General features: G+C 36.9%; 1 protein-coding gene across 10 annotated transcripts in view; it reads right to left on the bottom strand.

Moving 5' to 3' along the window:
• Positions 1-22,878, bottom strand: part of PARD3 (par-3 family cell polarity regulator) — a 452,341-nt gene that overhangs the window by 4,897 nt on the left and 424,566 nt on the right. For all 10 annotated transcript variants that reach the window (XM_036401877.1, XM_036401985.1, XM_036401886.2 and 7 more), the window contains 2 exons: positions 10,840-10,960; positions 1,509-1,636 (listed from right to left, as the gene is read on the bottom strand). In XM_036401877.1, coding sequence (XP_036257770.1) covers positions 1,509-1,636; positions 10,840-10,960 — 249 coding nt within the window. The remainder of the gene's footprint in view (positions 1-1,508; positions 1,637-10,839; positions 10,961-22,878) is intronic.

Below are 22,878 nucleotides of genomic sequence, written 5' to 3'. Positions count from 1 at the left end.
TCATTAATTACACAGTAACGTGCATTGCTAGATTGCTAGCCATTTCTCATGTTGAAAACCACCTTGAGTAAAGTTCTCAGTAACTCTTTTCAAAACAAGCATTTCTATGAGCTGTTCTATGATCTATTTTTCATATTTCTTGTTGATTAATTTTCTTGTAGATTAAATTTCACCTTAGAGTTTTTAATTTCTGCCACTGAACAGCACTGCAACTGATTCCAACTTTTAAATGCTACCAGCCATTGTGAACAGGGGAAGCAAGTTTTAAGCATCATAGTTTTAAAACTATGAATGAACATGGTTGAGTGGGGCGAGCATAACTGAAAGAGAATTACTTAGGAGAAACAATATGGCATTAATAGGTGTGGTCAGTTCCAAAGGAAGGCAGAGATAAAACAAAGAGGGGATATAAAGATTTTCAAGATGAGAAACTAATGATCTCAGAAAATACAAGAACTTTACATTTCCCTTTCCCACCTTCCAAACTTAACAGAAAAAAATTTACACTGAAAGGTGTTAAAGCATTTGAAAATCTGAAACTGTTTTATTTTCAAAGATACTGCTAAGATAAGAGTTCATGGCTAGATAACTTTGCGATAAGGCTTATATTTGTTTCCAAAAAAAGAGTTATACCTGGTAAAACATATCTTGTCACAACAAATTTTTTTTCCACACCATTTCCACACAAGTAATGAAAAATAATACAGCCTTATTGGAAAGCAATTTGACACCAAGCTCTGGTGTAAATTATTCTCCATTCAACCATTGCTGATATTTCAAAATGCAAAGACTATTTGCATAATGCTTAACTATGAGAGTTAATTTGTAATACAAGCTGGCTAAACTTCTATTAATTCTTAAAATAAATATCAAGTAAAAGCCATTTTGCCCAAACAACTAGTCCTTTAAAACATCTACTATTTTAAAAAATGTAGTTTTGTTTACACAAAAAATCAATTAATTTCAGCATTCTATATCTATTAAAAAATGTATATATGCAAACTTGAAGACCTTTGGTTTCCTGGTTAATTTTCTCAGTTCCATGTTTTTTTGTTGGAGGTCTTGAAATTTTTTTCCCCTTTTAATTTTTTTTCCATAGTAACATCTCAAAGATAGAATTTCTACCCAGTAAGGAATTAGGCAAGAGAAAAAAAATCATCTGACATATCAAAATGGGACACCTCATGTCATGCTCAGGAGACTTTTGTAATTGCAGAAAATTAAACTGGATGATGTCCCACAAAGAATAGGTTTGTTTTAATATTTCAATTCTATTGGGTGCTGAATGTCATCAAATTCCCCTGAAATCAGCTCTGAAGAAATTCTCTGAAGCAATTCTCAGCTACCACGTGCTCTCACTTAAGAAATTCTATGCCTCTTCCACAGTGAATACATTCCACCTGATATCAATGCTGAACAAAAGTGTCTGCACAAAGTCTGACATTTTCCACCACAAATGAAATTAGCTGCAGGCTCCTAGGCACAAAGAGCTTTGGAAGTTCCCATACCTGGGCAAGGAGCTGTACTGGCGCTGGGCTTGCTGGAAACTCTCCCGCTCCTCCTGCCGCTGCCGCTGCATTTGGACCTCCACTGACACGGAGTGCCTTCCACTCTGTGAGTATGTCTTGGTGTTTGGCTACAAAACAAAATGAAAGTGTCTTAAACAAAGCAGAAAAACACCCACAAAAGAGCTGTCATTTAAGTTGCTATTGTACAAATACAGCCATACTTGTTTTAACACGCAGTTCGAGCAGCTCTTGCACAATAATTAGGCTAAATTCTGACCCGTAACAGTGGCCTGTGCTACAAATTCTGTTTCTGAGATGTATGAGCAAGGAATCATCCAGAATGGGTTATGCTTTTACAGCACTGTAATTTAAATTAAGTCAGTGGAACAGATTTTCAGACTGTAAGTTAGCCTAGCCATGCTAATGCTAAGTTCTACACCTCCCTAAGGATTTGAGGGGGGAAGGAACACAGCAGCTCCTTTGAACCCCACCAAAACACTCAAGTGATGCTCTGCCTTACTGGAACCATCCTATTTTTCAGTTGGCCCAAAGACTGGGAAAACATTTTCTGGTTCAATACGATCACAGAGATAAATTCAGCAAGTCTCTTGTGGACAATGAGGACTCCTGTATCTCTGAGTAGGATCTTGATGAGGTGACAATTTGAAACGCTTAAGCCAATACTAAAAGCAAGTGAAAATGGATGGTCTTTCTGGGAATAGAGAGTATTACAGGTCAAGATCTGACAGAATGGCTGGATTCAAACTTTGGACCATGGAAAAGGTTACTTTTGTAGAGATACCTATCACTTTCTTCAGATTTTGTGATTTCATTTTGCAAAATAAAAATCAAAGAATGCTATGGGCTTTTCTTGTTGTTTTACTAATAAAGTTTTGCCTACAAAGAAACAGAGCATTATTTTTTTTCTCCTTAAAATTACCAGTACTATTCAAAATATGTAAGTTTAAATATGGGGAGGTTAGGGAGCATAAGCACTTGTCTGAGCCTGGGACTGAAACAGCTTGTCTCAGACTTACTTTTAAAAGCACGTTTTGCCTTTTTATCTCTGCTTTTCCTCAAAACAAACATCTCTTGTTTTTTTTTCCATTATAATTTCTGCAGCAGAAAGAGATGGCTCACAAATATATGCAAGAGAAAAAAGATTTCCAAAAGCTTTGCACATAGAAGACAAGTTTTAGAAACTAGAGTTGTCATTTGAGACATGTGTCTCACTATAGTCATGCACCTGCAGGTAGCCAGAAACAACAAGTTTTAAACAGGTGTACAACTTTTAGAAATTTGTTGTCAATGAGAATGCACTTCAGACAGAGCATCAGTCTCAGCTCAGAATTTAACAGATACAATTTTCCCATTATAAGAAGATTCCTGGCTGAAGTAATCAGAATGTGAAAGCACAGACTAGGAATAACAGTGAACTCATTTAAGAGAATCCTGAATGTAACAGTAATGTCTATTTCAGAACAGGTTACTTTTTACTCTGTAAAAACCTCTGTAAAACAGCATTTCTAATGAAAAAATGCTTTAGCAATGGTGAGATGAAGCAACAAATTGAGAAAACAGAATCATGTGTCAGCCTTGTGGGAAATTTTCTTAGAGATGAATAAGCTGTACATATGTATGTCCAAACCAACAACCCCCACAGAGATTTCCTACTATATTAAATAAGGGCTACACATACAGAGCAGCGTTTCAGTTATTGCATATGTCAACATTTCTAACTTTCTTGACTTTATTGAGAGTCTTCTGACATTTGGTATTTTATTGAAGGGCTCAGCTTATGGAAGGGAGTGATTACCTGAAAATCATAGGGTTTATTTGTGAATTCTCTCCTGTGTGGTTATAAGCAGCTTACAGCAAACTAGAGGGAAACTCAGAAGTTCCCATATCAAGTTCCCCATAAAGAATAAAAACATTTAAACTAAGATTTTACAGCCAATCTCCTAATTTCATGGGTTTCACTTCAACAACATTGGAAAGCTTGCAGCTACATTATGTCATATGTGAGAAAGTAGTTATCATAGATAAGACATGAAATCAAAATTGCTTCTCTTTATTTGAAAACAGTTTCAATTTTTTCAGTTGGCTGTAAATATAATGGATTAAAGAACTTGACAGTACAGAGTATGGTTAAATCACCAAAAAGGTGGAGATAAGATTGAGCTGCTGCTCAGTTTAGGTTTATACAGGACCATAATATGCATCACCTAGAAAGCAAACACAAATGTGTGGAGAGATGAAGTTACCACAAAAGCCCGCAGTAAAGTGACAGAGGCTCTGAAAGTCCTATTGCAGTATGATGACTAAGATCAAAATGTAACTTCAGAGATATTTCTTTTCAATGCACAGAGGAACCAATGGCTCAATAGAGGCAGGAGCTGTCACTCCTGTCTGCCTGCTGTAGTGCATGGCCAGAATGACAGGATCTGAGGAGTCAGGTCTGGATTCTCTGCAGTTCAGAAAGAATTTCATCTAATGGACAACATTTATAATTTGATGGGTCTAAAGGCAAACATCTCAAATCCATTATCTGATTTACTGAAGGTATGCCCTGTTAAACTAAGAGGATTTGCAATACTTAGCTAATCTGGAAAGGACATATATTTAGTCTGAATGTTGTTCACATCTAGAATAAGCTGTTCATATAATTGAATCTATTATCTCATTTCCAAAAATATGTCAATGAGACACAAAAATCTTCCCTTTGTATGTGATCATAAATTCCATATCATAACATATATACACACAGACAGGTACATTCAACCATTTTATTAATGAAAAGGCAATTCTTTCAAAACTTTTCATTCAAAACCTCATTGTGAATGCCCTCGATATATGGTTATGATGATATAAAGACTTAATATATTCCATTTTGGACCTTTAACTTGCTCAGTAAAACACAAATCTCCATACAGTGATATAACTTTTCAATGTGCTGTTGATTAAAGTAACTAAACAAAAAATATTTATATAATAAAAAACTGCTCTTCAAAAATGAATTGGTAATTTTGTCTCAGTTCTCATAGTATGCTTTTATACACATATATTTTAATAAAATCCATTCCTAAACACACATCTATATAAATACCCAGTCCATTTATGATAGCATAAAATGGAGAAAATTAGGAATGTTGCGCTATTTTCAGATCTTTCAGATCTGAACAGAGCAAAAAAACGTTTACAGGAACACACGTAACACAGTAATTATAACACTGATATCAACACAAGGCTAAGTACAATTATAACAACCTGAAACCATCCAACAAAGCTGGCAACAGCTCTGTCCTCACAGAATAGATTGATAAGAACTCTGGCTTTGCTTGCAGTGAGATGTATGACAAGCACTGACCTTTTAAATTAGGATGTGGTCAAGGCCACAATAACAATCAAGGCTGAGTTATACAAACAAATGTATGTTCATGTCTTCCACAATACATTTAAGTGGCAATGATAGTGCATTCAGCATTGTTAAACAATATTCAGCATATAAAACTGTGCTTTAAGATGGATGAAATGACACAGCCCTCTTCCCAAAGATGCGTTAATTTAAAACCAGGGCTGCAAAGTTTAAAGTTTCTACCTTCTCACTCTATGCAAACAATATTTTTTGTTACATTTTTTGTTACAGAGTAGCTCTGTAACAGAACATGTAACCCTCATGCCTCAAGTTGCAGTGACCATTATCAGCAGGCTAGAGCAAGATATTTTAGGGACAAATGTCCCTCCTCTCTTTTCCTACCTATCCCAGGGGCTGCCTACACAGCTCCTGTCCCTGTAGTGAAATGCACAGTGGCATTTCTACCCACACAGGGTAGTCCTGTGTGGTGGCAGCAGGGATCCCTCAGGAAGGGCACAGGTCAAAGCTGCCACTGAATTACAGAGAGGAGATCATGGGGCCATCCAGGGCTTTCCAGGGAGACCCAGCCAGTTCAGGGGACAGGAGATCTACCAATGGCAGTGGCATTCCTATCTGACAGCCTAGAGCCACGGGGACAAGCTGGGAGAAGTGCTTACTCAGACTCACAGAACGCTTTGGGTTGATAAAGAAATAGTTAACAAGGAGATTACTAAAGGAGCAAGTCCCTTAGTACTTTCCCAGCTATTAAAAAACCCCACTATTTTATTAAAATAAATGTGCTATTTTTTTTTTTTCTAGATTAAGCTCTGTGTTTAACCAAGAAGTTTCAAGTTCACCTGGGAACTTGGCAGGTACAAGGCCCCCCAAAAATCTGTGGTTCTCATAGTGCAGCATTAATTAGAAATAGATAAGATTAAATGACCTTGCCTGCTTTATGTGTAAATGTACTTGGCACAGATGACAGACAATCCAGTAACTGTGTATATCAAAATTCAGAATGATAAAAGACATTCAGTGTCTCAGGGAGATGTCCTTGGAAACTATTTTTACTTCCATCTTTGTGTTTATGTTGCTATGGTGAACAGACATATAGCAGCATGTCTTTTAAAAATTGCCAACAGGTGCATGTATTAACTCAAGCAACATGTAATAAGAAAATCCCATCCCTTTCTGTACCTTTCTGTGGTGTATATGTAGGAAGCTGAGCAGAATGGAACAATGATTTCTGTTCTCTATTAGGAGCAGCAGAAGGAAAATCTTCAGTACGGCAAAAACAAACCACTAAGCCCTGAAATTCTGCTTGAGGTATTTATGCTCACTGTGAGCTATAAATATGTTTTTTTACTAACTAAAATGATTTAATTTCATTTTAAAATCTTATATCTTAGTTTTTAAATTTCAAATGTAACAGTAGATTAAAGCTAGTGGATAAAAAAGTTAAAAATAAAAAAAATGTTAAAGTTAGAGCCTAAACCTTAGCAAAAATTGTTGGTATTTTATTAAATCCTTTGCAGATTTGATATATAAAATGGATATTAACTACACAGGTAAAGAGAAATTACCTGTGGATACACTTTCCTAAAAGTTATTATAATAATAATTTTGGGTTCCTCTCTGAAAGAGATTGTGAGATAGGAGAAACTGCAATTTAGCTTCTAAGGTTTTTGTCTACTGCAATACTCCATTTGATATTGCCTAATATCTTGCATAAAATGTCCGAAAATAGATGCTTGAAATGGACTAATAATAGAAAGAATTATTACAATACTTATCTTTCTCACTAATATGTTGAGTAATTCTACATAATTTACAGACTGATATAAACTTTACAATGTTTGTTTTGAATAAAGTCTGTTACTCATTTTTTCATGTAATATTAATATGCTATGGTCAAAGTTATAGCAATAAAAATGTTTCCTAAAGAATCTTAGACTATTTAAAATTTAGTATGGGTTTGAGAAGGTCAAGGACTTAACTACAGGGATAAGAAATAAGTATATTAAAGCGAAAAAAAAGATTTTTTTTCTATAGAGACAAGACCTACACACCAACAAACAGCAGAAAACAGCCAAGCAGAAAAAAACCCAGCTCTTCTGAGCCTTTAGTTATCAAGCCATGTATAAATATATTATTAGGACTCCTGGAGTCTTTCCTCTATGAAAATCATGTAATTATTTACTTTTCACAAATTTGTGCATGTAATTAAAGCTATAGTCAGCCAAGTCAGGTAGTGTATATATTATGACCTAGTTAGCTGTTATCTTTAGAAAATCAAGCACATTTTTATTTGACTCCTAAATATTTTAAGTACATTTTGCTGAGCTGCTCTCTCAAAACCAGATTTTTCCTGTCATTCAAATAGATCCAGCATGACTGAGATGAATGTATTTGTGAATGGAATTTGCCACCTCCCATTTTCAGCACCAATTATTGTATTGAATATGATGAAATAAAGCACCAACTTTTATCCCTCAAGCATCTTTGTGGGCTTTTTTGGATCACTGGTGTGCTTCCACAAGCAGGACTGGCAAGCAGCTGTAGTGTTTTCCATGGATTTAAAATGCTTTTTTTTTAATTGGATTGTTCGCTCCCATGGCATTTAGGGCTACAGAGCTGTGGTTTTGTTATTGAAGGGGTGGGTGTGTCTGTTAATCAAGATGTGACTAGGCAAAAATACAAGATGTGGAACAAATTACAACCAAGTCCCCCGAAGTCTGGAACTGGTACAAAGTAAGCCTCAGCAGACCTATCCAGAAAAGCACAGAAAACACAGGCTCAGCTTTGGTACAAAACAGAAAAATCAGCCCCAAAAGAATCCTCATTGGTATAAAAGTGTCATAGCAACATCAAGGGCTTAAATATTAGCAGACACACTGTAATTCCATGCAATTCTGCATGTCCAGATACACATTTCTGCACTTTGACTGGAATTAACACCAGCAGGATTAAAATGGATTAATTAAATTTTATGTTATTTTTATCTTTTTTTCCCATGCAACATCAGGCCTATAGTATTGCCCTTAAAAGCCTCTTGTACCTCACTTTTTGAAATACAAACACATAAAAAGCACCACATAAAAGAAAAAAAAGAAAAGCTATGATGCCTGAGAAAGTCATCCTAAAATAAACAAATGCAAAAATCCCTTCCATAAAGCTCTGGCTCAGGTTACAGAACCAGTGAATTTTAGACACAGCTTGATATTGCAACATTTAGGCAGTTATTTAAACCCTAACAGTGTGTCATTCAAATGGCCTTGAGCAGAAATGTTATGCTGCTTAATAGACAGTGTCATCTCATTCCAGCACTATCACTTTTGGTGTCTGTTCAGCTGCCTGATGCTGTTGAACACTCACAGGCAGTCAAGTACTTTGTTTACTGGCAGGACAAACACAGTGGGGCAAAAAGTCCAGTGCAGTTGCATTGCTCAAGTACAGAGAAATGACCTTCACCTGATGGGCCTCAGCAGGAAGGGATGGGCCAGGCACCCACAGGTACCACTCAGAGCCACTTGTGCTCCATGGAATGAGATCTGCCTCCCACCCAGGGAGGAGACTGAAGGTATCTGCCACAGGTAACTGGACTCCTGTGTCACAGGTCATTAATAATCTGGGAGAAATTGGAGTTGGTGAGGTTTACGGGACTATTTTTATAATATATTAGTGGGTTTCTGAGGCATTGAGCTCCTCTGAATATCCTCAGAGCTGCCAGATTTCCATCAGCATCCATTACTTCCACTGCAAACTCCATGTTCCTTTATACTTCCTTAAAGTAACCAACAGTCCCCCATCACATCAGCACTTCATTCCCTGTCCTCAACCATCCCATCAGCTTGGTAATGAGAAATGCAAACTACTTATCACCTCATAGCACACACTTCTCCAAGGATGGGTTTTTCCTCTCTTTCTATCCTAACCAGGTCAGAGTTGACTGCTGCCTTGTGGCTCAGAGGCTTCTCTGTATGCAAAGCCTTTTGTTTATGTAGGCTGCACAACCCATCTCCCTCAGGTGAAAACTCTCTTTTCAACAATGGCCCACGTACAGTTGCACTTTGCACTGCTGTGGTTTGGAACCAACAGCTCCCAGATGGAGAAGACTGAAAACACACTGATGAATGTATCTAAGTATTTTCCTACACATGTATTTTAAACCAATTCTGCATTTTTTTGGTGTCATCGGTATTTAATAACACATCTGGATCTGTTTTGAGAAGTTGTCTCAAGAAAGTCTATAATTTTAGACTAACATGTTAAAGTAGTACAACACACTCCTTAAAAAAGAGCGTAATGGCTCTTTAAAACTGTGAAGTGCTGAAATGGATGAGATCATTGCTTTATCCTTTCCAAGCATTGTGATCTTGAAAGGCTGGAGTACACGATGGAAAAATAAAATTATAAGTCAAATAGACTCTGGGCAACTTTTTTTTAAAGTACTTATCTAAAATAAAACATTTGGTCACCTTTGTATTTAACAGCAGAGCAGCTCCTACAAAAGCAACAATAAGCTTCAGAACTAATATTAATACATTAAGTTGAATTAGTCACTTTGAGCTCATTTGCATGATCTGTAGAAGGGGAGTAAACAGAGAGATAACATTTGTTTGAATAAGAGAAAATAGAAAGGTCAATGTTCTGACCCAGAATTTAGGAAATTATTCCATTCCTAAGGTAATCAGTCTGTCATCCAAATAATTCCCTTCTCATTCATTACAAGAAAGTATAATAAAAGCCAAGTTGACTGTCTAAAGTTGCTATGGCATTTAGATATACAACAATTTGGCCCATGACCTCCAGTAGTTAAGTTCTCAAGTCTTCAAGAGTGCAAGCTTTTCTCATACACAGTTTTCCCAAGAGTGTTGCTGAAATCTCTCATTTGGAAACCAAACAGTAGCTGATATGGGTAACAGAAGGTATCAACTACACCCACCCCCAACCTACCCCAAATGGCTGAACTCCCTGTGATGAGCTAGCACATTGTCTTCCCCACCTCAAACTGAAAGCATCTGCTCATAAAAATTATTCAATTTCAGAGGAAGTTAGAGATGTTTTCTAATACAAGAAAAGAGAAGCCAATATGCTGATACTGTTGTTCCCAGTGACTTCATACACAGACATGGTGGCTCTTTGGCTATTCTCACCTCAGTCCCGTGTGCATGGCAATGCTGAGCATAACTCGCCACCCTCACTTGCTTCAGAGGAAGCTGTGAGAGTTTCTACTGCTGTCATCACACAGTTCCCACTTTTTTGGGAACACAAACAAGTTGTTCACTGTCTTTATCATGGAATTTTCAACAAAATTACAGGTTTTGCCTCATATTTAAAGGATCCTAATTTAGGATATGCAATTGATTAAAAAGCAGCACTAATTCATTCAATTATGTTAATCAAGATAAGCACGAGTATTTAAATAATTGTATCACATTACTGGATCAGTTTGAACAGGATTTAAAAGATCAATTAGGACATATATCTCAGTATAGAACTGTCTCAGCTAATGTAAGTGTCAGAGTGGTACTACTGTAAAGGAGGCTCATCTCTCTTTTACTGCGAAAAGACATAGTTCTGCCTTTATGAAAATAACTCAAAACAGTGATATTGCTTCAGAGAAAATAGCATTTACAAGGTTACATCTTCCATTATTTATTGCTAGTATGTATTTTATTCTGGTTTTCCTTGAAAATTTCAGATCAATAGGTACTGCTTTTGATACTAATCCAAGTAGTAACTCCCAGAGTCAAGGGTCTAACCATGGAGCAAATAATGCTGTCTGCACCCATGACAGATGGCTGAAGAAGTTTAGAACTGTAGTAAACATCAATGAGCCTAAAATGAGGATCACAGCAAGGGCAGAAGCGTGGAGGCAGAGCACCCTGCCTCCCTTTTGGTCTGCTCCCAACCCACCCAGGAAGAGCAGGAGTCAGGCAGGTGTCCCAGCTTTGGCAGGCCCTGCACACTCACCCACGGCTGCTCGAAGCTGTACGTGCGTCTCCTGTCCTCCACGTCCTCGTCCTGCTTCGCCTGCTGGAACTCCTGGCGCAGGCGCTGTATCCGGTCGTGGTTGTTGGGGGTGGATCTGTTGCTAAAAGAGAAGGATGGAAATGATCAATATACTTGGGAACTGCCACCTGTGACTGGGACTGCTGCTGCAGTGCAGGACTGCAGACATGAAAAAAATTTACAAGCATTTAATCCAAAGATCTTTAGGTTTTTAAAGATTATTAATGCTGTTTGTCTAATAAAGAAGTTTCAGATGTTGCAAGGACAAGACAAATAAGAATATTCCTAAAAATTATCATAAGCTGTTGGCACCTTTTCAGTATATGTCACTCCTAGAGAATGAAGAAGAATAGATATAGTAGTGTCAGACTTAACATAAAGGGAAATTAAAAGTCCTAATGATCTCTGCTACTGAATAAACAAGAAAGATACTTTTCCCCGATCAATAAACTGTAGTACTATCCGATCTTTATTCACATCAAATTAATTACAATGTCTGGAGGCTCTACCTATATAAAATTTGGTTATTTTCCCCAATCAATAAGAGCCTGTCATCCCTTAGTTCTGTTTTTAACAAGTCTTTTAAATTGATCAGTCTGAAAGCATTAAAAGGCTTGGGGGCCAGTAAAAAGCCATCCATTTGACAGGGCCATAGGCAGGAATGGATCTGGGCAGCAGAGGAGAGCTGGCTTCACTTGGCCCCACAGACACTGGTGGCTGGGGAGGACTCAGTCCCAGAGGCACTGATACAAACCAGCACACCCAGGACCTTCAATCCTTCAAAACCATCAATTTTTCCACAATACCCAGTAATCCATGCTCCACGGTGCAGGTGTACATGAAACCATGTGCATGTAATGAAATACGCACAGGAATGGCTTATTTCATGGAGAAGGGGGAAAGTGGGTATTTATTAATCTTGTTGACATTTTTCCAGCTGTGCAGCTCCCACCTGACCCTACAACCTCCCTCTTTCAAACATGTTAATGTGGGAGCCACAGAAAGCCTGACAAACAAATATGCTATATCAAGACTAACCAGAAGCATTTTCATCTATTCTTGTGGGCTTCTTGTGCCCTGCATTTCATTGTTTATTTCAAAAGAGCTGATGAGGAATGGACTTCTATTACTTTGTTTCAAAAGAGAAATATGCAGAGAGACAATGGAAAGCAATTCCGTAGATTTCCTTTCTTAGACACAGGGTACAATAAAACACAGTGAATTTATATCCTGTATCTCATTTTGTATGAAAAGAGACAATTCTAGAGCCCATTTGTGACTGTTTTCCATGTCTTTTGGGACTGGTAGGTGCAGGGGATTGGAGGTTATAGATGTTTGAGACATTACCTCCCACTCTTTTCAGTGCCAATAAATAGAGTTTATCAGTGCTTGGTTGGCCAGACAGAAAAATTAGTATGGTTCTGGCAAAGGCTAATTTTTGAAGTGGTTTGGGTTGATTTATTTTTAAAATTTATTTGAAACCAAAGGAAAAGAAAAGGAAGGAATTTAGAGACGTGTTTTCTTTCGTGCTTTTTTAAAACCCAAATGGGAGCTTTAGGAAATGCTTTATTTGTAGGGTAAGTCAATTTCTATGTGCAAATTACCATTTTGAAAACTACATTTAAAAGAAAGCTTAATTTAGAACAGGTGGAAATGAAATACTGGTATTTTCAAGATTTCCACTTCAATGTAGGTGTGTTGCTAATTTTATTTCCTTAATTCAACTTCATTTTGTGAAACAGCTTATCTCCATTTACAGTTTTATTTTATGTAAATTTATTCCTTATTGTCAAATTCTGCCCAGCTTTACTATACAACCACTTGTTTTTTTCCCATGCATTGCTATACGCTTCACATTTTAAAGGGATTCATCACAATCCAATACAAGACACTTTTAAAAGGTCTGTTGATTTTTAAAACTGTTATTGTTAATCCAACAAACAAGTAGTCCACTGCTTTCGACACAGACAGGTGTTTCCTATATGATAAATTGCACTTAGAAAAGCAAAAAAAATAATTTTTGCTTTTTTATGTAATATAATAATCATTTATATATTCTAATAATATAATAAGCAAAAAAAAAAGAGTGAAGTAAATATTGAAATTTTAGGTATAAGAATATGTTTAAAAGAGATAAGTCATTGAATTTCTGTGCAAAAATTACTAGAAAAAATGGCATCCATAGACACCTTGTAGTACTCAAGATGGAACCCATTAGGGTTCCGTAATCAAGATTGTTTCAGATTTTAGAATTGTTTTCAGATTTTTAAATTCTCACAGTGCAGAAGTGACACTGAAGCAGTTTATCCAATGGCAAACAGAAGGTGAGCTCCAAAGTACTGCACTAAACCTTGTGCACTATCCAGGATACACTGCACCAGCCCCAAAATGGGCTACTGGAAGGGTTATTACAGACCTGAGGGCTTCTGCACATTTTTTGATAGTTATTCATTAAAACAACTACCTTATCAGAGGAATAGCAAGAAAATAAATGCTTAGTGTCCATGCCATGAAGCCAAAATGTGTCCTTTCCCAAACAGCAAATGCATGAACTTGACACCCTGCAGACAGCGCAGAGAGGAGTAACAAAGGACAAGGAGGATCCTGGGATTTATGATCAACTTGTCTCCAGACCTAAGGACTTATTTTAATGCCAAAGAAACCCTTACAAAAAATGAAAAGAAAAAAGAAGTCATGCTGATTTAAGAAAAGTTATTCAAACTTATTAAAGGTTTGATAATGGCAGAGAAGATAAATCTTTTAACAATATTTCTATTTTATCTGAAAAGCAAGGGATGTGACTCAGATTTAGAAAACTGCAAAAGAAGTGAATTATAAAAAGAACTATTTCACAGAAGAAAAAAGAGAAAAATTAGAAAAAAGGCATTTCTGTATCTCCTCAAATTTCTTTCAGCTCAAAAAGTCTCTAAGAAACAGAAAGTGAGATCAAGTCAGTGGGTTAATAATAATCAAAAAATTAAATATTTTTATTTAGAAGAGGAAAAGGCAGACAGCTAAGGAGGCACTAAGATATATTTCTTAAAAGATTATTTGAGGGCTTAGACTATATCTTCGATTCACCTCCTTTGGTTTCCATTTTCATTTCAACCTTGTTCTAATTCTCTAGGTTAAATTACAGCTGCCTTAATCTTCTCACCACTGAGGGCTTGCATATCTCTGTCCTAGCCTGCCATGCTGTCACCTCTGTTTTTTTGTGATTTTCTTCATCCAGTTACTCTTATCATCAGTGCTTTTTTTGCTGCTTTTTATGTCTCCTACTGCACTCCCTCTGCACTCAGGGAACACTTGGTACACCCACTTGGTATCTCATTTAACTCCCAATTAATACTTCTAGAAGGAGGAAAATGTAAAAATCATAATCATTAGGGAAAACTGTCACCAATAAAATTTGGGAGTCAACAGTGTGAACCTAACTTTATTCCTTTTCAGATCCCAAGATGTTCTGCTTTATTTAAAAATCTTTATGTAAGTCACATCATTATCCCTTGGGGCAGAGCTAAACAAATTATATCCCATGTGAAGTGTCCTTAGCCAGTCTAAAGCAAAATAATTTTTGACTTATTGGATGAATTGACCCAAGAAAGATAGGGTCATATCAACAGACTACTAGGATGCAGGCTGCAGGTGTTCTTGCTGCCTAAATTCCCATTGTGGGTGTATGGGGAAAGTCCTCAAAAGTTCAATTTAATGTACCATGTTTTGTTTGAGTCCTTCATTCAAATGCACTGAAAAATCTGAAGGCAGATCCACCTTAAAGAATTCAGGACTACTAGCAGGAAAGAAGCAGTTTACCTTGAAATACATCCAATGTTCATTGAAGATTTAACCTATACAAGCTTTAAAATTTTTAGCAAAACTGAAATTACAACTCTCTACAGAAACCACAGCTTGCCCAGACAGCCTTCCCTTATGCCTACTTAATAACAGGATGGCTGTGAATTTACAGAAGTCAATTAGCACCTCCTAGCATCAGATACCAGTGATGTTCTTCTATCAAAGTGCTCTCAATGTTAAATGTTCTTAAAATAAATAAAATTCAAGGAAATGCTTTTAGGACCAAAGTTTACTCGGGTTGCAAAGCATCTGTGCTTTCTTGTATCACAGCTCTACTTGGCACTCCATTGCCTTCCATCTGCAGATGGCACATTTCACAATCAGTTGTTTTTTGAGTGCTGCTTCAAAACACACCACCAGCAGCACCGACTAAAAATGCAATGGTAAGCAAGACTCAGATAGGCCAGGGCTGTCATATATTTCCAGGAACAAGCAGTTGCAGCAATGACCATCAGAGTCTCAGATCATTAAGCAATGTCTCAGTGTGATGTCATGCACTGATGTGCAGAGCTGTATTCCTTTCAAAACAGACAGATTTTCAGTGTGATAAAGTAGATAGAAACATGCCACTGAACAGGGACAACTGAAGCTTTGGAAAAAAATTTATTGGCCTGAAAAAGCATGGAAAAGGGTCCTAACAACACCACCAGGCAGTTGCAACTTGACTAGAATAACCAAAAGGTTAGTAAACAAACAGTGTTCTTTACACCTTGAAATCTTCTATTGAGCTGCCGGGGCCTCGCCAGCCTGAGCGGCTGCTTAGATCTCTGGATAGCAGTAATAAAACACAGATGGGTTCTTATTTGCTTCAAGCTGGCAAATAACTATCCTCCATTTGTATGATATAAATTTCTTTTCATTTGAACAGATTACCTGTGTCATATTAAAAATTAAGGTCTGAATTTGTATCTACTTCTGTTTACACACAGAGAGGAGCAGGGAACAAATTTATTTCCATTATTGAGGATTGGCAACGTGGCCACACCATGGCTGGTGGCACACATCCTCACCAAAGTACAGGACTAACTGAATGCCTACAAAATTGGCCCCTTTCTTCATCACTTGAGCAGGATGAAACAGCCCAACAGAAAGTAGAGTGGTGATAATCTAATATAAAAACTTCTGCTACATTTACTGGAACTCGAGCACCCTCTCTCCACAGTGCTTAACCCCAAGCAGATGGATTTGTCTGTTTCAGATGGCCCTTGAGGGTGAATAAGCAGAAACTGTCAGGTTATTTCAAAAAGTCATGGACATAAAATAAAATGAAAGTGTGCCCTTTACCAGCCTTGAAGTTACCACCACGTCCCAATGCACAGCCTGCTGGTTTGCTCACTTTAAGCAGATTTGTTAATCATCAGTGACACAGATGACTGTGCCCACAGAGCACAGGCAATGAGAGCTGAGCAGCAGCACAGTTTGTACTCTCTCCTTCCTGCCACCAACTTGCCAGAGCAGGTTGGTCTTTTCCTGTTTTGTTCTGTGGTTTATTTTTTGACATCTAAATGCCACTCCTCAGGCTTAAGTTAGTGTGAACAATTTGGCCGGTCCTCTCCTTCCATTGTGCCCTACATATGGTCCTTTCCTGAGACATCAGATTTTCATGAACACATGGATATTAACACACCCAGACATGGTACACAAACAGGAGCAACCATGGACAGTGCCATATAAAAGAGCTGTTACATGATTACAGAATTGCTACAGTCATCCGAGAAAAAAAAATTAGCTGAGTAGGAGATCAAATTTGTTAGACTACAAATGTGCTGTGCTTGTAACCTGGAAAGAGGCATAAAAAGCCCTATTCCACACTACTTTTTTTTCTTAACTGTCAAAGAATTTACTGGGAATAAGGCATAAAAAGGTAGAGGAGAGGTGTTAAAAACCAAAAAATGTAAGAATTACTAAACTGCAAATAAAAATAGTTTCTCTGCACAAGCTTCATTAAGTTTTATCAGCTAGTATCTTGGGTTTTTACACTCAAACCACAGGTCATAAATTCACAGTAAATCCCCCATATGTTCACCAAACACCTGAATTAAATTTCTCCTCTAGTTGTAAGAAACGAAATGTGCAGCTCAAATTAATTATGCATGCAAAGTTAGTTTCTAACAAGGGCAGCTTCTTGCATGCTGAAGGGTATACATTCTACCAGAAATTTTTTCCCCCAGATCTCTTTCAATTTTGGCTTATTTCTACTGTTCACCCAGTTATAAAACTCATCCTCTTTTGCCATCTTGTATTTGCTAAATGAACACTGAGCATTATATATCCTTTAAAGTCAGGAGGTTTTAAAGACAGCTAAATTCAGGGATTGGCTTAATATGACAGGCAAGATATAGCATGTTACCTTTACACATACATACACACTTCAGCATAGTAATTCCATCAAAACAGGATTTAAACTTCAGGATTTATGTCAATATGTATGCATGTGAAATCAGTTTATTGGGAATTTTAGTGTCATTCCAGTTTACCTTCACAGTGGAAGTTCATCAACTACAATACCATGAAGTACATAAGTCTCCAATGCACTCACTTTCTTCTTCAGTGAATAAAATTAATTTCCAGATTTTGACATTGTGTTTAGGTGAGCATCTTACACAATTTCAACAGAGAAAATAATTAAAAATTAAAAAGATACACCTCTCTTCTCTAGGTTAAAATGGTAACCTCAAATGCTCGAAATTCGGCACTTGCTTCTGATGTGATGGCCATAAACAACGTGGACAGGTGGGGCTGATGGGGAGGTCACTTCACCATGACAGTCTCTTCAAACTTTCCAGACTAGATTTCACTTTGAGTTCCTCTGTGGCCCTTCTGTAGCAGGGCCATCATTTTACAACCAGTGAAATACGAAGAATGCACCCAAGACCCTTTTTATTGCCACCATCACTCTTCCTTATTAGCCTGTCAGAGCCTGCACACCGGAGACTGAAATCCAGTCTTACTTTTCAGTGGAATTCTTCTACTAAAAGGAAAAGCAGAGATTTTAGGAGCTTGCTATAAACATCTGAAAACAGACACTCAGCTACTGGGTTATCACACAGTCTAAGCCTTTCTTTAGAGCTGTTAGATTTTGCAGATATAAGCCAAGCCAATTTTCAGCCACACACAACTTGTTACAGCTGTTCTCATAGGGTATTGCACTTTCTGAGTTAGGGGAAAAAAAAAAAGGAAAAGAAAAAAGAGAATGCCAGAAAACCTAAAAGAAAATACAAGACATCTCATTGTGAATTTCTTATGAGAATGAGAAAGAAATAGCAGAAATACACAGGGAAAGATTTAATAAATCATGAAAAAAAGAAAACTAAAAAAATACTAGTGATCAAGCAAGGGAGAAATTTGCAGTTTTGATTCCAAATGAAATACAAAATTACTTCAAAGTCGGGTGGCCAGAAATGGGCTCTGACCTAAGAATCTTCCTGTCCTAATTGGAACAGACAGTGATGGCTCCAGTGCTGCTAGGTCTGATGAGCACCCACAATTAGACAGCACAGGCTATTCTGTGCCAATGCGAGAGCTGCCTGGCACAGCAATACAAAGACATTTAACAAAGACCACAGAGAAGAAATCCCCTCCTGGACCTAGCTGCCATTCCTGTGCCAGCAGAAGGGATCATCCAGAAGATCCCTAGCAGGCTCCAGGCCATGGCAGCCTTTGTTCCCATTTAAGCTAATCCAGCTGCTTTGCTAGGAGCTGTTTAGGGAGAGCTCCCTGTGATCTCTCAGGATGAGGCAGGGGCAGAAGCCTTCAGCAGAGGGGCAGCAGAAGCAGCTAGGGAGCAGCCACTCGTTAAAGCAGGGCAGGATTTGCAAAAAGGAACATCTGTCCATGGCCAGCACCACCTGTGAGGTGTGAATGCAGTGACGCAGGGAGAGCCCAGCCCCCTCCACTCATCTCACCCCACTCAGCTCCTGCTCTGTGCTGACACCGGGCTCTAAAATCTGCTTCAGAGCCCAGCTCTAGCCCACAATGCTGGGTCTAGCAACACCGAAAAATAGAAAAAAAAAAAAAATCCTGATTGCACCATCTGAAGGACAAACCAAGAGTGATATTCAAATTATTCAAATTATTCAAATTATTCAAAATGTTCAAATTTAAAAACAGATTTGGAATAAAAGGTTTATTTAAATAATGCACCATTAAAAATATCATGTAAATGGTGAAATTTAGCTCTGTTTCAATGCAAAACCTCACTTTAAAAGTATTTAGATCTTGCTTAATGCATTGACATAAGTTATACTGGAAACCCAAAAAATAAATTATGTTGTTTATTTCTCTTTAATTAGCGAAAACACTTGTAAATAGGTACCAGGGTGTTGCAACTAACAAAACAAAATAGAATGTTTTTGACTCTTGTGAACACTTGCCCTTAATAAAAATTACATCTTGTTTTAAAGTATTCCTTAAACTACAGTATTAAGCCATACATTGCTAGACAAACACTGACCTATGGACTAAGACATCTCTTTAAAAAGCCTGAACATTAAAAAAGATAATGCATTACACCAAGTTCACATGTCTTGCCCTGTCCTTACCAGCCTTTTACATAATTATAGTATAATTTTTTCTGTACTTTGATAGAGGGGCTATTGCATTATAAATCTTCAAATAATATTTTGATTGATTTTACATTATATCTTACTTTAACTATAGGCTAATTTCAAACTGCAGAATGAGAAATTTTCCATTAAAAACAAACAAACACAAATGACTTGGCCTAAGGATACCAAATGTATGTGAAAGTTGAGGAGACTCCCTTTGATAGGAGTAGATCAGAAACTATACAAAACAGAAAATTGTGGGATCATTGTTTTATTTTTCAAAGTATATAAGTTGCAATCTGTAAATTAAACTTTAAATCAGAAGTTACAGTTAAGCATTTCATCATTCAGTGCCTGTGCACACAATATGAATCAACCAAGAAAAAATAAAATCAAAGCTAAGATTGATTACTTGAATTGATGCCTAAATTCACCCGCCTGTTGCCTTCTTATGAAGTTTATCACTAAGATTTACACTGATTACCATAAAAACTAATTAAGGTTTTTAAATTAATTATATGCATATGGAGAGTAGAAACAAATCTCAGAATTATACCTTGCAAAACAAATGATTTCTGGATAAATCCTTTCAGCATTTTACTTTAAAAATGAAGATTTTAGTAAATAGATGTTTTAATCATGGTTTATCACCACACTGTCTTGATTGACTTTAAAACTATAAATTGCTGTGAAATTACAGTTGTATTAAAAAAATAATCACCTCCAGATAAGGACAGAAAAAACAGCAATTACCTTTTATTCAAAAACTCACTGGGTTATTTAGTGAGTTAGGTGGAACTCAACTTTTACTACTTGAGATATTTTCAAGTTATTTCACTTATTTTTCCTCTTGGAAATGCTAAATATGCCTTTTCCTCGGGAATTCATTTTCATATGTATTTTGCAGGATGCCCAGTAATTGATGAGGGTCTTGCTATGCTTTGAAACACTGGATTAGAAATCCTGAATTCTATATTTCCTGCCATTGGGCTGTTTAGCCTTAACCTAAGTGCAGATTTCAGAAACCCAAAAGCGTGTATCTCTCATACTGCAGACAAAATACAACATTTACTTGTAACCTCAATATTTTGCCAAGACAATTAGCCTGATAAAGGTTATGGTAAAGCTAATTTATTTACCAGGAGAAGGTAAGATGCAATTTTTTGCAACCAACTGCAATCATTTAAAAGGCAAGAATGTAATTCAAACTAGTCACCTTGACCCTTTCTCTGGGAAATACAGAGAAATAAGTTATTCCAGAGGGCAATCACAGCACTTGTCTTTGGATGCAATTATTACTCTCAAGAGCTCATTACTTTTTTCATTGACAAAGAAGAGTAGAGGGACAAGCTCAGGATAGTTTTAGACAATTATATTGGGGCAGATGAATCCACTCTAGATGGCTTAATTGTGTCTAAAGTAGGTGGAAAATGAATCATCCTAAGAAATCTGGAACTAGGAATGCCTGGTAGGAGGTGACGGTCAACTGGCACAGCAGTGTAACACTTTAATACTTTGGCAGAAAAACTCATTAGAACAAAATCAAGTTGCTCAGCCTCTCTGTGTTTGCATTCACATAACCACACATGGGTAAAACCCTTTTTTAAAGCCCTGTATATAGTTCATACAATAAATAGATCTCATTTACTTCAGTATAATTTTAAGGATTCTTTACAGAGTACACTATGCTACCATTTGTAATTCTCTTTTATGAAAAAAAAAAAAAGCCTTAAATTTCTTAGTTTCTGCAGCATATAGAAGTGTATAGGCATGCCTGAGATAAGCCAAGGACTGCAACACAACAGTTTGTGGTCAAAGTCTCATCAGTATGACTAATTTTGTATCTCAACTTTTACATTACTTCAGTAAATGCTATGCAAATGTTATAATATTTCCTTGGGTAACATAATTGCCACATGCTTTTTAGTAAACAGGAAGAAATGAAACATACATACTAAGTAATTCCACTTAGCACATCAAATTTATTTTGCATGATATTGGCAGTACATTACAAAGTTACAATAGTATTATTTCTCGTTGTTATTCTTGTAGTCTTAGGTTGATAACGTTTCATTTTGACATCATAATGGTGTCTCTGGGGATTTTGATGACAATGTGTTTTGACATCCTGTTAAAAATATATCCAAACTGATATCACTTTATTTTGTCATCATTACCTAGCTGGATTTCTAAGATACTGCTTTTTTCTGACATCTTTAATCAGAAAGATTTCAGTCCAAGTGGCAAGTGCCAAAAAAAAAAGTTTTGTAGATATCAAACATGACTGTGTAGCACACACTAATGCTGCTCAAACTTGCCCTGGCCAGACATCCCAAAATGTAACAGACCAGTCACACAGCGCAGGGCCTCAGATCATAAAGCACGAAAATGCCTTTTCTTCTACAGCAGGATAATAAATATAATAAATTGTACTGTAATTCTATTTCAGACACTGGAGGCAGGAGGCCCAGCAGCACAAACGCTGCTGTAAACCAGAACCTTCTGCTGCCGTTGGAGCGTCTGACGTGCACTCGCTTCATGGCCCCGCTATAGAAACCAGAAATATTTCCTGAACGCTATTAAAAAAGTGAGATTTCTAATTCGTGAGCTTTGCTGAAATGGAAATAGCTACATATGTGATTCTAACTAAAGAACAGCAAAGCCAGTTCCTGTACAGAGCTCTAAAATGCATCTCTGGGCTTGAGCTTTAGCTAGTGCAAAACCCATCTAGACCCACTGAATCCAACAGAGCTTTCAGAATTTATGGACATGTGAAGATCTGACCAAGGTTTTGGGGGGAGAAATAAAGAATAATTTTCAGCTCTAAGCTTCTTGTTACCAGTATGAAATTCAGGGATTAATTCTGAAACAATTTGCTATAGAAATTATCTGGTAAGCTATCCCTTGCTGCCAGAAAGATGCACATCATACCAATTGGAACATGTCCACTGATAGCTATATCACTCAGTTTCTTCTTTTTATTATTTACTATTTCTTCATTCTTTCTCTACAATGAATTACAGAGCAACTCCAGGGAAATCAACACATTACATGTACTGAGAAGTATATTTATTCAGCACAGCAGCTCAAGTTCTACTTACTAAAATGATTGCTGATAAAATCTCGAATTTTAAGCATTAATGCATAAGATTTTACTGCCATTCAAATCTGATCAAAGAGATTAAAGAACTTTTTCTTTTCCCTGCACTCTCCTAAACCATAATACTTAACAGAAATTGCTTGTATTATCTTATTTCAGAGAGCAGGCTAGAGCTGAGACAATCCCTTGATCCCAGTTCATGAATAAAGCATTTAATGGACTGCACTTGTCAAAGGACACACTAAGCATTTGATCTATACAGTAAACAAATATCTATGAAAAGCAACCCCCCAAAACAAGACAAAAAGAATTTGCCATTGCAACTCATTATTTAAGATATTTTCCTTCCTTCCTCTCTTATTTCAGGATTAAGACTCTGAAGGCAGTGATGGGATGACACACTTGCAGTGAGATAAAAACAGAGTATTTCAAACAACTGTTGGCAACAATTTATATTCCATGGAAATAGCTAATCAGGCCACCTATAGTTCATATACA

Source organism: Molothrus ater, chromosome 1 (genome assembly GCF_012460135.2).
Source record: "Molothrus ater isolate BHLD 08-10-18 breed brown headed cowbird chromosome 1, BPBGC_Mater_1.1, whole genome shotgun sequence".
Lineage (NCBI taxonomy): Eukaryota > Metazoa > Chordata > Aves > Passeriformes > Icteridae > Molothrus > Molothrus ater.
The sequence above is the reverse complement of the archived record's forward strand: the minus strand, read 5'-3'. Positions and strand labels throughout refer to the sequence as shown.